At 43.2% G+C, this 15,096-nt stretch overlaps 3 protein-coding genes across 3 annotated transcripts; 1 reads left to right on the forward strand and 2 right to left on the reverse strand.

The window, feature by feature from the left end:
* Positions 1–5,692: 5,692 nt before the first annotated feature.
* arl14 (ADP-ribosylation factor-like 14) lies at positions 5,693–6,433 on the forward strand. The gene has a single exon (XM_084368747.1). The coding sequence runs from the start codon at positions 5,747–5,749 to the stop codon at positions 6,347–6,349; it is 603 nt and encodes a 200-aa protein (XP_084224873.1). The 5' UTR covers positions 5,693–5,746; the 3' UTR covers positions 6,350–6,433.
* Positions 6,434–6,477: 44 nt separating this feature from the next.
* LOC311266398 (putative membrane protein C3orf80 homolog) lies at positions 6,478–7,904 on the reverse strand. Its single transcript, XM_084368748.1, has one exon. It carries the CDS (start codon positions 7,851–7,853, stop codon positions 7,359–7,361), a length of 495 nt encoding a protein of 164 aa, XP_084224874.1. The 5' UTR covers positions 7,854–7,904; the 3' UTR covers positions 6,478–7,358.
* A 1,579-nt stretch (positions 7,905–9,483) lies between these two features.
* Positions 9,484–13,168, reverse strand: zp3b (zona pellucida glycoprotein 3b). The gene is made up of 8 exons (XM_084368947.1): positions 12,724–13,168; positions 12,481–12,596; positions 11,550–11,653; positions 11,250–11,427; positions 11,037–11,154; positions 10,823–10,908; positions 10,445–10,686; positions 9,484–9,814 (listed from the first exon to the last, which is right to left on the reverse strand). Exons 1-8 carry the CDS (start codon positions 13,102–13,104, stop codon positions 9,693–9,695), a joined length of 1,347 nt encoding a protein of 448 aa, XP_084225073.1. The 5' UTR covers positions 13,105–13,168; the 3' UTR covers positions 9,484–9,692.
* Between the last annotated feature and the right edge of the window lie 1,928 nt (positions 13,169–15,096).

Raw genomic sequence — 15,096 nt, forward strand, 5'->3', positions numbered from 1 at the left:
TACTGAGGCAAAACTGGAACAATGTTTACAATGAAACAGATGTGAATGGTGCATATGATTCCTTTTTGCAAATAATTAAAACGCTGTATAACAGACACTGTCCTGTGAAAAAAAGACACACAAATCAGAACAAGGAGGGGAAACCATGGCTAACAAAAACATTGCTAAATGCCTGCAGGAAGAAAAACACCCTGTACAGACAGTACATAAAATTAAGGACGGACCAGTCAGAAACGAGATACAAACAGTCTAGCCAAGGACATTCCTGACTCATCCCTACACTGCATGGGAACACTTTGATAAGGACAGAGGCAGAAATCCCAGCACAATGTTTCTCACACCAGTGAAGGACATAGAGATTAGACACCTGGTCAACAAATGCGTAGCAAAAACATCCACTGATGTCAATGACCTCGACATGAAGCTAATTAAGAAAGTATTAGATGGAATCATTTCACCTCTAACATATATCTGCAACCTGTCATTTCAAACTGGGACATTTCCCACCAAAATGAAAGTTGCAAAAGTTGTGCCATTGTTCAAGAAAGGTGACATACACGAATTTACTAATTACAGACCAGTCTCAATAGTGCCACAACTGTCAAAAATTCTAGAGAAGCGATTTAACAATAGGCTAGACAACTTCGTCAACAAACACAATCTGCTATACGATAGCCAATATGGATTCAGAAGAAACCACTCGACTGCTCTAGCTTTAACTGAGTCTGTGGAAATCATTACTGATGCTGTTGACCAAAAACTACATTCAATAGGAATTTTCATAGATCTGAAAAAAGCATTTGACACCATTAACCATGCTATTTTGGTAGCTAAACTGGAGAGATATGGTATTAGAGGTATAGTGCTGGAATGGGTCAAGAGCTAAGAGATCCCAATATGTTAAAATGGGTGATAACACATCAACTTGCTTGGACATAGTTTGTGGGGTCCCACAGGGGTCAGTTCTGGGCCCAAAGCTGTTTATACTATATATAAATGACAATGCAAAGTATCCAATATTCTGAAATTAATATTATTCGCAGATGATGCTAATATTTTCTGTTCTGGGGATGACTTGAACCAATTAGTGGAAACAGTCAATAATGAAATGGCCAAGCGTCAATAAACTATCACTAAATCTAGAGAAAACTAGATAGAAGTCGGAAGCCACACATAAGACACTTAAAAAGTAAGCTGGCCAGGAGTGTGTCCATACTTTGGAAGGCACAAAAACTACTAAATCAGAAAGCACTTTATCTGCTGTATTGCGCACTAGTCTCTCCACACCTACAATACTGTACAGAGGTTTGGGGACACACTTATAAAGGCAACACGCATCCCCTGCTAATACTCCAAAAAAGAGCTTTGAGAATTCTACATTATGCCAATTACAGGGAACATACCAGTCAATTATATATCAAATCAAAAATACTCAAATGATATGATTTAATAAACTACCGCACAGTACAGATGATGTACAAGGCTGCCAACAAAAGCCTCCCTCACAACCTACAAATACTATTCCTAAACAGAGAGGAGGGACACAATCTGAGAGGGAACATGATTTTCAGGCAGAGAAAGGTACGAACTACATTAAAATCCTTTACCATGGCGGTCACGGGTGTCAGACAGTGGAGTGATCTAGATGAAGAGGTCAAAAAAATCAGTAAAACTGAGTGTCTTCAAAAAGAAGTATGTAAATATGACTATTAATCGTTACAGAATGACCAAGGAAGAGAGGTTGATAAAGGTCAGAGGCAGGTATCAGCAGACACTGTGTTGAGACGGCATGGGAGAAAAAACAAGAACCAATTGTACCCAAACAATAGCTGACACTGAAAAGCACAAATGTCAACTCCTGTGAAGTATTCAGCCGACTCCTGTAAATCGAGACACTAAGGAGAATCAATTGGTCCACGATGGAGTTGCCAAGCTGGTCACTGAATGCGATTGACAGACTGTTCTCAACCAGGCGTGCGGGTTCTGGCGAACCTACATGCCCGGACGGGACCTTCATGGCCGGCTACATCCTGGATGGATGGGAAAAGTGGAGAGTCTTGTGCCTTGCCGCACTGGATATAGAGGATGTTGAGGATGTGTACATATTCACGTTCATGACAATCGGAATGCTCTTCTTGGGATGTGGCATGTTCATGCAACATCGGAAGCTGAGAAAGATCGCCGCCGAGCAGACCAGTGCGAGGGCGGACAACGCCACGGCTCGGAGCGCTGTGGTTGGGATGCGCTCTGACATCTCCGCAATTCGCGAGTACGTGGCAAGGATGCGAGCGGACGTGGCCACAAATCGAGAGGACATGGCGAAGCTAAGCGCTGCGAAAGCTGCAGAAGAGATGGATGATTAAAGACCAAAAAAAAAGGCAGAAACGGGCTCTCACACCATCCCAGTTAATAATCAAATCACTGAAATGATCTCTGTCGATTGGACCACTTTGTGACACGCCAGGCAACAAGTCGAGACTGTTGTTCACTCATGACGGACTAATATGGACACATGTGCAGACACACACGTAGTCTGTTTGACCGTCTAGAGCTAGACTGCAGCTCTGATTGCTACCTGCTGTTGAAACATGTTATGTCAAAATGTCATAAGAAAAATAGTATGATGAAAATAATGTATTCTGTGGGTAACGGGGGCGCGACTAGATGAGCTTTTGCTTCTTCCGCTTTCCCTTTAGGCCATGTGTATTGTACGATTAAAACTAAGATGATGTGTGATGATGATTGATCTAACTGACATGCCCGAAATAAACAAATAAACTGCATTTTAATCTTCATGTTTGCGTTATCATTTTAATGAAGTGCCCTGTGGGCTTCCATAAAATATGATATTTTCTGTACTTAGTTCTGAGATTTTTGTTTTCCTCAGTGTAAATCTATTTTCCACCACTGACTCTCCATTAATTTGAGCGCCTTCACACACTCACACATTGCTTCTGGCTCCCTGAGGCAGCTGAGTTTGGAGTGCCTTGCTCAAGGGCGCAACAAGAACAGATGCAGAGGCAATGAGTAAGCAATGACGAGTGTTCTGCCCTTCTTATGCCTTTCTATCATCTCCAGGAATTTGAATCGCTTCTCATGAACCTGTTTGTTGTAAATCATTTAGCGAACAATAATCACACAAGAAAATGAGTCGATGAGATCAGAGCGAGGTTGTGACGTCCTCTGAGAGTTTCTGGGATGTCTCAGACGGTCCGTGTACTCCGTGTCATAACTCTGCGCTGTCGTCCCGGCTGCAGCCTTCAGGAGGGGGCGCGGACAGCTCGGAAGCGCTACATGATGCCAAGTTAAGTGACGGGTTGTGCCAGGTGGAGGGACTCAGAATAGATCTGATCCAAATGCCAAGACCCGTGTTACAACATTCAGGCTTCTATAACCATAACGCGCACGCACTCGACTGCGTCACACTTCAGGTTTGCGGGAACTCTTTGCCCCATTTTAAACTGGTTTTGGCACTTTATAAGTGAGACGAGTGCGCGCAGGCAGCAGAGGAAGAAACTTGTCATTGAGCCAACAACACAGAAACAACCAAGAATCTAACGACTTTGTTTTGTTTTTCCTTAGGATACTTTAAAGTTTTTTGAATTGTGAAAGCCACATTATGGGACATCAAGGCTCCAAATCCACCATGGAGGCGCGGGTGATCTTCCAGCGCGCTGGCTCAATGGAAATGTGTCAGAAAACGGACGCATGTTCCACTCCAGCCTCCGTTGTGCGCATTCAGAAGAGAGTGTCCAGTCAGCCGACCTGTCTTCACTCTTCCACCCGGTCACTGGAGAAGTCAGCACAGCATTCTTGGCCCCAAAGCCGCCGTGACTCCGGGGGGCTGGTGTACGTGATGGATAACCCAACCGGAGGCGTGTGGGTGAAGCCGGGAGAGAAATGGAGCAGATCCTGATGCAGAAATTGAAATCTTCAGATGAAATGCAAACCAATTCATCGATTGAATTAAGTCGCGCACGACGTGACCAGATGCATTACATGCGTCCTTAAAGCTTTGGTGTCTTCCGAGCAGCAGGATGCAGCTGGTTGGAGTTTGGTGAGTCTCCATGTCGCATCCACGCTGCAAGGCGTGGAAGCAAGGTGGATTTAAATCATCTCAGCGACATGGAAGCGATGGCTGGACTGATCACTGAAATTCATTCATTTAGTCTTCAGGAGACATTAATAATTCAGTGTCAGACTGCATGAGAGGAAGCTGATGACAGGAGATGAAGAGAGCCGTGCGTCATGCGCACTGAGATAATGTGTTTTCTTTGGAAACGTGCTCCTATGGTCTTGTTTTCAACCTGGTTTTGAGGTATCACGTCTGTTTTCTTCAGAATAATGTGGAGTAGATCGAATGAAAGAAGGGAGCTTGGGTTGAGTTGGCTCGCATACCGCTGCTATTTAAAGAAACGAGTGTGGTTTGTCAACACATCGCACTATGGCCACTTTGTCAAGGTGAAAACTGCATCCTTCCGATGGCTGACCAACCTTCATTGATTTTCCCTTCCTTTTTATTTGACAGTGCTCTTTTTTTAGAATTAATTTATTCAATGTTTGTAACAGCACAGCACAAACAAATGTCTTAAAATTGAATGTATCTTTTGTATTTATAATAATGTAATATTATAATAATTAATAATAGAATAATTTCTATTTACTGAATGTTTGTCCAGAACGTCTGAAGGGTTCGGCTCAGTTTGAGGTTTGGGGAAAGTTGTGGTGCATCTGAGGGAAACAACATCCACTTGACACTTCACATTTGACTGTGTGGACTGTGTGGACTGTTGGAAATGTATGTTGAAATGAACTTAAAGGCTTAAAACATATTATTTTCTGTATTAACTCTTGTTCTGCAAGAAACTGCATTTATTTATTTGGCAGGTGAATTCTTGATTGTGTTGTGGAACAAGTGTGATCCATTATTAAATATGTGATTAGAATTAAAAGCATTTTAAGACCAATGATTGTTTATCTCGTGTGTAATAATACATCCAAGGCTCCAGGTTCCATTATAATAAAGCAAATGACTCCTTTTTACATTCATTCTTATTATGTTTTCAAAAATATGCAGGGTTTACTGACCCGGGTGTAAATGCCGAGTGTACACATTCCCACTGCACACTGATCTTAGCAGGTTGAGGCGTTTTTGATCAGTGGGAAAGGGGAATTATAGGCCTGCTCTGACATGTTATTGAAGAGTTTTGCCAATTGAGTTTGAACCAGTGAGAAGTGAGGGGGACCAATTGGTGAGGCTGTTGGGAGTCTTGCAAAAATGTGATTTAGAAACTTTATTTAAGTGAAAAAAGCAGAATTGTTCGTGGAGTTCAGCAGTCTGGAGTCTTTGAATCTAAGAGTGTTGAGTTTTCAGACTTGTGTGCATAGTTCCAGTGTTTGTTTGTGTATACAATTGGAAAAAAAGCCAGTAAAATCCTTTCGATAACCTTTTATAACCCATGCAAGGCAAGATTAGCACACTGCCATTGCATAAAATGCAATAAAAACTTTACATATCTCTAATTACAGAGGGTAAATAAACAAGGGATCACCTCTGGTTGGCGCAAACTTTGCCCCCTGGTGTGTGGCCTTATCAGTGGCCCCTGAGTTACAGTCTGCATGGACCTAATGGCTCATCTATTAAACTCCAGGCCACACACTAAGCAAACACCTGACTCAAAAGAGTACTGTAAGAGGAAGATGTGCCTTTCCCACTTGTGTTGACCGTCTCCCTCTCCATGTCGCCATGGGGCTGAAGGGATCCAAACTACCAGAGGCCCACGTCCTCCTTCTGGGCCTGGACAACGCAGGGAAATCGACCCTCCTCTACAAGCTGAAGCACAACATGTGCGTGACCACCGTGCCCACCATCGGCTTCAACGTGGAAATGCTCGAGGCGAGAAAGAACGGCAAGAACATCCACGTGACCATGTGGGACGTCGGCGGCCAGAAGCAGATGCGGGAGCACTGGAGGGGTTTCCACCAGGACGCGGCGGCGGTCGTGTTCGTCGTGGACAGCTCGGACACGGGGCGTCTGGAGGAGGCGCGCAGGGAGCTGGAGAGCACGCTGAGGAGCGAGCACCTGCGGGGCAGACCGCTCATCATCCTGGCCAACAAGCAGGACGTGAACGGAGCTCTGACTGTCACAGAGCTCAAGGACAGATTCAACCTGAGCAGGGCTGCGGGTCGGGACTGGTTCGTGCAGCCTTGCTCGGCGTCGACGGGAGTCGGAGTCGAGGAGGCCTTCAAACGGGTGGTCCAAATGGTCAAACTCCCAGCAGACCCCGCGACAGTGAAAGACAACATCAAGGACAGAGTGCACCACATGAAAGCGAGTAGCAGACACTGAGTTTTATTTATATGAAATGTGAATTCTGAGTTGTTTCTAAATCTAAACTGCTTTAACAATAAATCATATTTAAAAGAGATAAAACATTTTGGATTAAGTTAACTTCTTCTATGCGCACACAGCAGATGGATCCACAGCATTGATTAATCCAGTTCTTATGATATTATGGATGCAACAGGAAACACAAGATACCATGGAGTCGGTTACTGCCATTAAACCAAATCAACTCCTAGAAATGATATCTTCTTTCAATTATTAACTGAATTTGATTATGTCAAACAGCCACGGCCATCATTTAACTCCTGGGTTCATGGAGGCATCTCCCTGATACAGCATCAGTATCAGCCAGATAAGGAGGCTATAAGTGCATACATGTGTTGTGAGTTAAGTCAGTGTTTCTCACAATCATCATCCAGTCTGTAGTGGTGCATGTTGATGAGTTAAAGGTCGTATTTGTGAGAAAAGTTGATTTTTGAGACTCATTCCCAATTCGTCAAATACTGACGCATTGTGGTTGTAGGTCGCCACCCCAAAACGTCAGTATTTGACGAATACATTTTTTTTTTTTTCAAATCACTTTTCTTACAAATAGCAGCTTTAATGAACTGGTTTTCAAGTCATGATTAAGTAAAAGAGTCAAAAAGCCAAAGCAAGGATGGGGGATAATACGATCCACGACTTGGCAACCCCAAAAAGTTCTTGTTGAAAATGGTTAATTCCTGATTTATTAAGCACAGCTATGGATGATGTATTAACATGAGCAAATGAAGCTGAATACCTCGATCGAAAATGTGGCCACACATGACTTGAAGACTGGCTGATACTTATCCTTGGAACAAATGAAGCAATGAGCGATAACATCCTCAGTATAGGTCAAAGACGCACAGTTCAGGTACCAGACAACGTCCTTTGAGTTTTTTGTATTTCTGAAACGTCCATTATAGTGATATAAAATACAATCTCAAATGTCGAATCCCTCAGAGCCCATTTCATCCAACTAACGTCCTTGTCATGTAGTCTGTCCGATGTTGGACTCCGGCCGTCCTCTGCTCCCTTCCCGCACAGTTTCCTCATATGTCGGCAGACGTTTGCACTCCTCATACGAGGGCAGCTGAGCAGAAGGACCCGGCTCCACCGAGCATCCCGGTGTGCAGCTCTCCACCAGCGGCTCTTGCGATGTGGTAACAGGCGGGTGTCCGTCGTGCGGCGGTGTGAGCTGCCTGGACCTGGAGCACAACACCCGCTGCACAAAGTATCCCACCGCGAACAGAAGCAGCATGATGAGCACCCCGGAAAGTTTCCGGGTCACCATCGCGATGTGGTAGTAAGTCTGGTCCACGAACTGCTTGCAACAGGTGACCGCGGTGGTGTCGTTGCCCTGCGCGCAGCAGACCTGCTCGTCCCGGCAGATGTCCGGTCCACATCTGCGGATGGAAGAAACCAGAGTGCGAACGAGAAAGCACGCCGTGAAGAGCGCCAGCGCCTGGCATTTGTGGAAAAGCATCGCTGTTGTGCTCAGAAAGGAGATGATCCGGTGAATAAACAAGAGGGTGCCGAAGGGAGACTGCTCGGATGGAGATGCGTCGGCTGAAACGCTGACTCAGAGGCATCAACGACAACAGCGCGCACCAGGGCCGTTTCTAGCTTTTTGGGGGGCCTGTGCCAAAAGTTTTTTGGAGGCCCCTCTTTTGTGAAACTAAAGTGAGGGATTCAAAGCCCTCGAAGGCAGTGATTTTTTAAGTTTTTACACATACATTTTGACCCCTGCAAATCAAACCTATAGAAAGTGATAATAAACGGGAAACCTTGGTGCTCCCCTTCGTCAAGTAACTCCTGAAAACTTACTGAAGTACATTTGTTAAGGATTGCAAAAATAGTAAACTTAAAATTTAAAAAAAATAATTTGTGCCATCATCTCTACAGCACACTGCTTGGGGGCCTCTCGTTGCTTCAGGGGACCAGTGCAACTGCATAGACTGCATATCAACGACAGTCTAAAGAAGAAATACTGACAGAAAAGAAGAGAAACAAGCGATCAACACACAAGAAGTTGTCGACAGAAGAGTCAACACGCAGCAGGGGCTCTGACAGCAGACTGATGAACGCCTGTCACTAATCCTAAGTGTGCTTCAGTTTGCCCCTGATTTATTGTGCACTTAGCGGGTTTATTGAATCGTAAACACAGTCTTGCAAACAAAATGGTTTATTCATTTCACATGAAAGTAAACAGGCGCCCAGGACATCGACCAGTCGTGTCTGAAGCACCGAGATGGGACGAATGGTGGAGGTGGAAGAGGGGACAGTTGATGCTCCAGGACCGTGGACAGAGGAGGAGGAAACAATGAGGGGCGCTGTCCGAGGTGCTGACACAACTAAAACCTGGGAAACTCAAATGTTCTCGCTGGCAAGAGCGCAAAGAATTTTCCATTTGCAATATTAATACTGGTGTACATTAAGGGGTCAAGCCAGGGCTTTGCTTTTAAAAAGCGTCGATGGTTTGCTCGACGTCCATTTGGGCTGATTATGATGCTGGGAGTGCAGAGCACCGCCTCCGTCAACAAGGAAAGTCTCAATGAAACCAGAAAAGACTCTTTTTCATGAAATTATTCCAAAACAAATACAACTTATGACAGAGTGGTAAGGAAATAAGCCATTATATGTCTAATTGACTATGTGCCAGGCAAAGCCAACATTTTATATTACATCATATACCCTCACAATGATTAATCAATAATGTGACTACAGGGTAAGTAGGTTGTGGGTAGTAATGGAGGGAAGTGCTCCCTAATAGTGCATCTGCTCTCCTCCACGGTTCAAAATAGCCGGTGTCATGTCGGATGAATCTTCGCAGTGGATGTCCAAAAGGATGCATCGTTCGTGCATTTGTGTTAAAATACACAAACACACGATGACATCCTCAAGTCATCCGCTTCTCATGCTCGGGCGTAATGACTTTGAGTGCTTAAAAACCAGATGCTAATTAAATTGTTTGCCAAAGACATGGAGTCCTAGGAACGGAAACACCGGACGCTGGATTTTCGTAAAGATCAGATTTCAAATAATTGAGGCAATTGTTACGCTTGTGTGGTGTGTGTGTGGGGAAGGTGCAACAACAACAACAACGAACAAAGGCATGTTGATGTAAAATATTTATTGGAAAATAAAAAAGATGGGAAAATATAAGTTTAACAAAGTAAATTTAAATGTTTTCAGGGGGTTGAGGGAGTAAAGTTGACAGGAAGATGGTATTTTGGATGACGAGATTAACCTCTGCACTCACAGGGGTTGTCGGTTGTTTGTTTTGGACATGGCAGCAGTGAAATCTGTTTTTTTTCCTCCATCCTCATGAGTTGCTGTGATCCTGAGTCTCAGGTGTTCTCTGTGAAAGTGTCGTTTTGGATGCTGTTGGAGTGTCGGTTTTGCTGGATGGCAGGACGGTAATGGGTCCCAGCTGGACAGTTCGCTCTGTAAAACAAAATCACACGGGCGCTCATTCAAAACTGTGGAAGGATTTCTTACAGCTGCACTAAAGTATACAAATAAACTAAGTGAGCCAGTTGTTAAATGGGATCTTTGCTGATTTTCAACCAGCTTTGTGTCACTACATACTGTATGCTACTGAACAATGGTAAACTTCTCTCCAGCAGGCAAAAACACATCATCAGGAGGATTTAAGAGCTGTTGTATCAAGTTAATATTGTACTCCTGCATTTTTGTACGCATCCATCGACACAAAGAGTATAGCTGGATTGATTGAAAGAAAGATCAGAGAGTTCTGATCAATTATGAACCACAATCCTGTTTTCTGTCCATGTTCTCTCCTCACAGAGAAATACACATAATATGTAATATGATATTGGTCGTTACCAGCTGGCCGCCTCACCGTTTCCTGTTTCAACACAGACGATGAGCCAAAACCAAGCACCGCCCAACTCGCAGTATCTCACCCATCAGTGGGGGTGTTTATTGATCTTGTGCGGTGCAGTGCATTCTGGTTGTTGTAGGTTTTCTTGCTTTTAGAGCAAAAGGGAATAACACAGCACTTTCTCTGCTTAAAAAGAAGAAATGTAAGAATTCAGTAAATGTTGCACTCACCTTCTTTGTCCTCTGCTCCTCTCTTCTTCATGAGTCTGGCAGAAGATTGCGGACGTTTGTCTGGATGAACACGGACAAAATTGGCTGGTCTGCTCTGAACTAAACTCTCCTGTTGCATCGTGGGCTGCCGTGCTTCTGTGCCAACAGTAGTTTTAGGGGGTTCTGCAGACGGAGGCTCCTCAACCTGATTGGATATATCACAGCTTCCACACGCCTGGTCGTTCCCATCAACCGACCTCCATCTGGATGAGGAGGCAAATTAGTGAGATCATTGTGGCACGTCACAGCATTTTCCTTACATTTTTGGATGACATTAAAGGAACTTTTTCGGCCACTGATCGTGCTGATTATAAAATCGCTGCATCATTAGTAGAATACCTGTTCTCCATTAAAGAGCAAGCCCTGTTCTGAGAGCTGACGGGTACCACGACTGGAACAGCCTTCACATAACAGGTTATGTAGACCTGTGGGAGAGAGACATGTGATCAAACTCCTCCATCAGGTCTCGTGTACAGTATATTGAAGAGAATCGTGTAGCTAATGGCATGCACTTTGGACAATAACCAAAACTAGGACAGGAAACTGCACTGACCTGATTGCTGGGCTCTTGGTAGAACCTGAAGGCATCGAGCTGAAACCTCAGCTTGTGCTCTGCAAGTCTTGGTAGGAAATGGGAGCGGGAGTTTGTCAGGTAGGCTTCAACGAGGCAACTGTGAGGGCGGCAGAGGACAAATGTTAGGGGGAAAAAAAATCATTGAACTGTAAAAACCTTGCTGCTGTCTCAGAACTTGGCTGTGGGGCTCACCCGTTATGCTCAATAAAGTCGTATCTTAATGTAGCCTCTGCATCGGGGGTTGCCGTGGCAACACAGTGGTCAACATAGACTCGCAGGGGCGTGTGGTGACCGGTGACGACAGAAACTTCAAAATTAACTGGGTCACCCAGGAAGTACGAATAAGAGCCCCTCTGGTGCTGCCAATCATCTGTGGAAGTGAGAGTCAAAGATGAAATCAAAACTTTCCAGAAATAATCAGGAATGTAAATGACTATTTTTGCAGAAACATGATAATAGAAAAAAGAGATTCTCTGTCAATCCTTTTAATACCGTCCATGAGCAGCAGATTGAAATCTATGTGATCCTCTGCGGAGGCCATGGAGACATGATCAACCCAGGTGGGATTCAGGGTAATGCCATCCAGGGCGTACCTCCTGGAAATAAGAGCGCGTTAGTGCAATAGTACAGGATATATTCAGAAAATGGTGAAAAATGTCAATCATTGTTTCAAAGTCAGTCAGTTAAGTGTCATAGAGGAGTAAAGAAACAAGAATATTCACATTTAAGATGCTGGACTCTGAGAATATTAACCATTTCCTTAAAAGATTCAGGATGTAACCTGTTAAATTCACTAATTTCCAGCCGCGGTGGAAAGTAACTAAATACATTTACTCAAGCATTGTGCACTACAATTTAGGAATCGTTGTACTTCACTTGAATTTTTCCATTTTCTGCTCTTTTATACATCCAAACCACTACAATTAGGAGAAAAATACATAAATATTGTACTTTTTACTCCACTACATTTATTTGACAACTTTAGTTTTTTGTTACTTTGTAGATTCAGAGTCATAATACAGAAAATAAACAAAAAATTACATATTATATTGACAAAAAACTTCATAAGCTACCCAGCAGATAAAGTATATGAAGTGGTAGAAGTCAGACCACTTTTCCCAGCGTCAACAGTAAAGTAACGTACACATTAATAATCCAATTATTCTGAAACAGGCTTCTCTGCATAGTGCCTACTATTAGAAACCATAATTTGATGCCAATGTTTTTGCACTTTTACTTAAGAACACATTTGAGCGTGACTTATTTGCAGCAGTACATTTACTATTACTTAATTTAACAGTAGACCAACGATTAATCGTTGCGGTTCCAATTATATAATTGCCAAAGAAGGATGAGCGCAAGAGAATAAATCCAAGAAACTGGTTTCAACACAAACTGCTGTTTCTAAATGTCCAGGACTTACTTGTCATAGTGACATTCAACTGGGATGAACGCTCCATCCAGTCGGAGCAAACCCTCAGGTGATGGCTCAGGTGAGTAGACCAGAACGTTAGAGTAGATGATTTTGTCTTTTGTCGACTGAAATAAACAATGGTAGTCTTTCAGAAAGACTGAAGACAAAAGTTTGAATCCTAAACACAGTCACAGAGAGCCTGACCAAAAAAAAGTTACATAATGTTCCTTTAAAAAACAATATAATCCTTACAAAGAGTTTGGTGCCACAGTCGTTCAGGTGGGCCCGGATGGTGAACTCCTCCTCTGCTGACTGGACTGCTGCACATGCACTCCCCTCGCTCACAGAGTCCGAGCCCAGCCGCAGGTGTCCACCGTCCACCTGAAGGCCGCTGTCAAACATGTCCGCCTGCACCACGACCTCCATCGAGTCCGGGTGGCAGCGGACCACCACAGGTCGGCCAGGTGGCGCGCTTTGCTGCTGCTCAACGGCGGATAACTGAGGCTGGATGTCACCGCGAGTCCTGTGTGGGGTGTGGGGCTTTGTTAATCTGCTTTCTGTGAGTGTGGAAACTGAGATAAGGACGATAATCCACCAAAAAGTGGTTGTTTGAAGGTCCATTCTTGGCTTCATCTCTCGGGTCGGGAGGGAGTGGCGGGGTATCCTACAGCATGTGAACGTCACACCGCAGCTGTGAGTGATGTGGTGATTTTTAAGTCCTCAAACGCACCTGGACGCAGGTTTGACTGATTATAACTCGATTTACTAACAATGTCCGTTCATATTGACTCGAAACGTGTCAACATGGAAGTGTTTAGCATTTCCAGGCCATGTAATTAATTAATAACTTCAGGTATCAACTTCATATGTAGGCTTTTTGATAGTATGCTAAGCTAACTGTGCTGTTAGCTAAGAGCTCCACTGGGTGGCACCACAGCTGCAAAAATGACTTCATGTTTGAATGATTTGAATGAATATAACCCAAATTAAATTAAGTAATTTCACTTCATAGTGTTTCAAAATGATATGTCTGTTTTTGTTTTGAGGTATGTCCTCAGCTACATGCTGTAAATATTGCCATTTTAGCATCAACTGAATCATTTGGCTAAAGACTAAACAAAGTGCCATTTAAAGGGGCACTATGTAGTTTTAGAGAAAAAAAATCAAAGTCAGAATTTTAATATTTGCAGTACTAATGAGGTAATAATACAAACTCTGAAGTATTTATCTTCTCCATAACTGAATATGGACCTGAGTTACCCTTTAAGGGACACTTGGCTCTTTGTAGGAAAGATGCAAATCCACCTTTACCTGTCATTAAGTGTCTCTGTTAATAAAGTTACACATAATTTTAACAAAAAAGAAGTATTAATGAGTATTAATCCCTATTGTGGAAATTGTATTTTAGGTAGGGTTAGTGCTTTGATAATACATCAGTTACATCTCAGTGTTCATGTTATGCTACCTTTGTGTTATACTGTTAAAAAGTGCAGGATGCTGTCGTACAAAAGTTTTCCTCAGTTGTCTCAATTCTGTTTCCTATCAATACATTTGTACAAAGTACTGAATTATATTATTTTAACACATTTTTCTGCTTGTGTGTAGGGCTTCGTGACCAAGAAGCAGCAGCAGCAGTCATAAGAGGCTTGAGCACAGAGATGGCATGTACACGCTTCACAGACGTCATAGATGTGTTCAGGTAACCTGCTCTGTGTGTCTGTCTGTCCTGTGTCTGACTCAGATTCACTTCTTCAGTAAATTTTCACACGCGTTTTTCTGTGGCAAGAACGTCACAGATCTCTCTCAACCTCAGTGGCCACAAAGGTCAGCTGTGCCATTTCCACTGAACACAGACGCTACATTTCACTTTCAGTGTCTAGAACCAACATGGTTTACTTGCACTTTCCACAAATAATTGCCAAAACAAAGTGACCAACACTGATTGACGAATTAACGGGAAGAAGCTCAGTTGGTGGGTTCATGAAAACATAACAGAGTCTTCAGCTGAGTAGAAAAAACACTCTCCTATTAACGTTTAACAGAGGTATGCTCAACTATCTGCTGTATTTCTATTGACCCCAACGACCTCGTTGTGACTCCAGCTCAAATATTAATTTATTAAACCAAACGCTGAATATCTTTTGGACTGACTTTCACATCCCTCTTAATGTCAAAATACTTTTAACCGACATTATCATGGTCAACCGATAGTAAGTTGACAATTAACACTGGACTTTCCAAAAGAGGTGTAAACAAACGCTTTGGTGCATCCTGCATATTCCCACGCTGCTCTGCTGGTCACAGGAAAATACAGTCTGGTTAATCGTGTGGCGAAGAAATCACACGTTTAGGATTTCAGCACAGTTAGAACTTTTTTCTCAGTGATGATTTTTTTCCTGTAAATCACACACATTTCCCAGGTTCTCGTGTATTTGTGGATTACCACCACTATAAAATGGTGTGACAGTTGTCAAAAGACAGTGCCTTGGAGTTTTTCTTGTGAATTTTAAATCACATACATTGTATTGTTGTGGTTGCAATAGATTAACCAACAGTACTAATCACTTATACATGATAGAGGGAAAATCCAATGACCGAATTTGATCAGCCTGCACTAGCTGTGAC

Source organism: Pagrus pagrus, assembly GCF_965226575.1.
Source record: "Pagrus pagrus genome assembly, chromosome: 12".
In the NCBI taxonomy this organism is placed as follows: Eukaryota; Metazoa; Chordata; class Actinopteri; order Spariformes; family Sparidae; genus Pagrus; species Pagrus pagrus.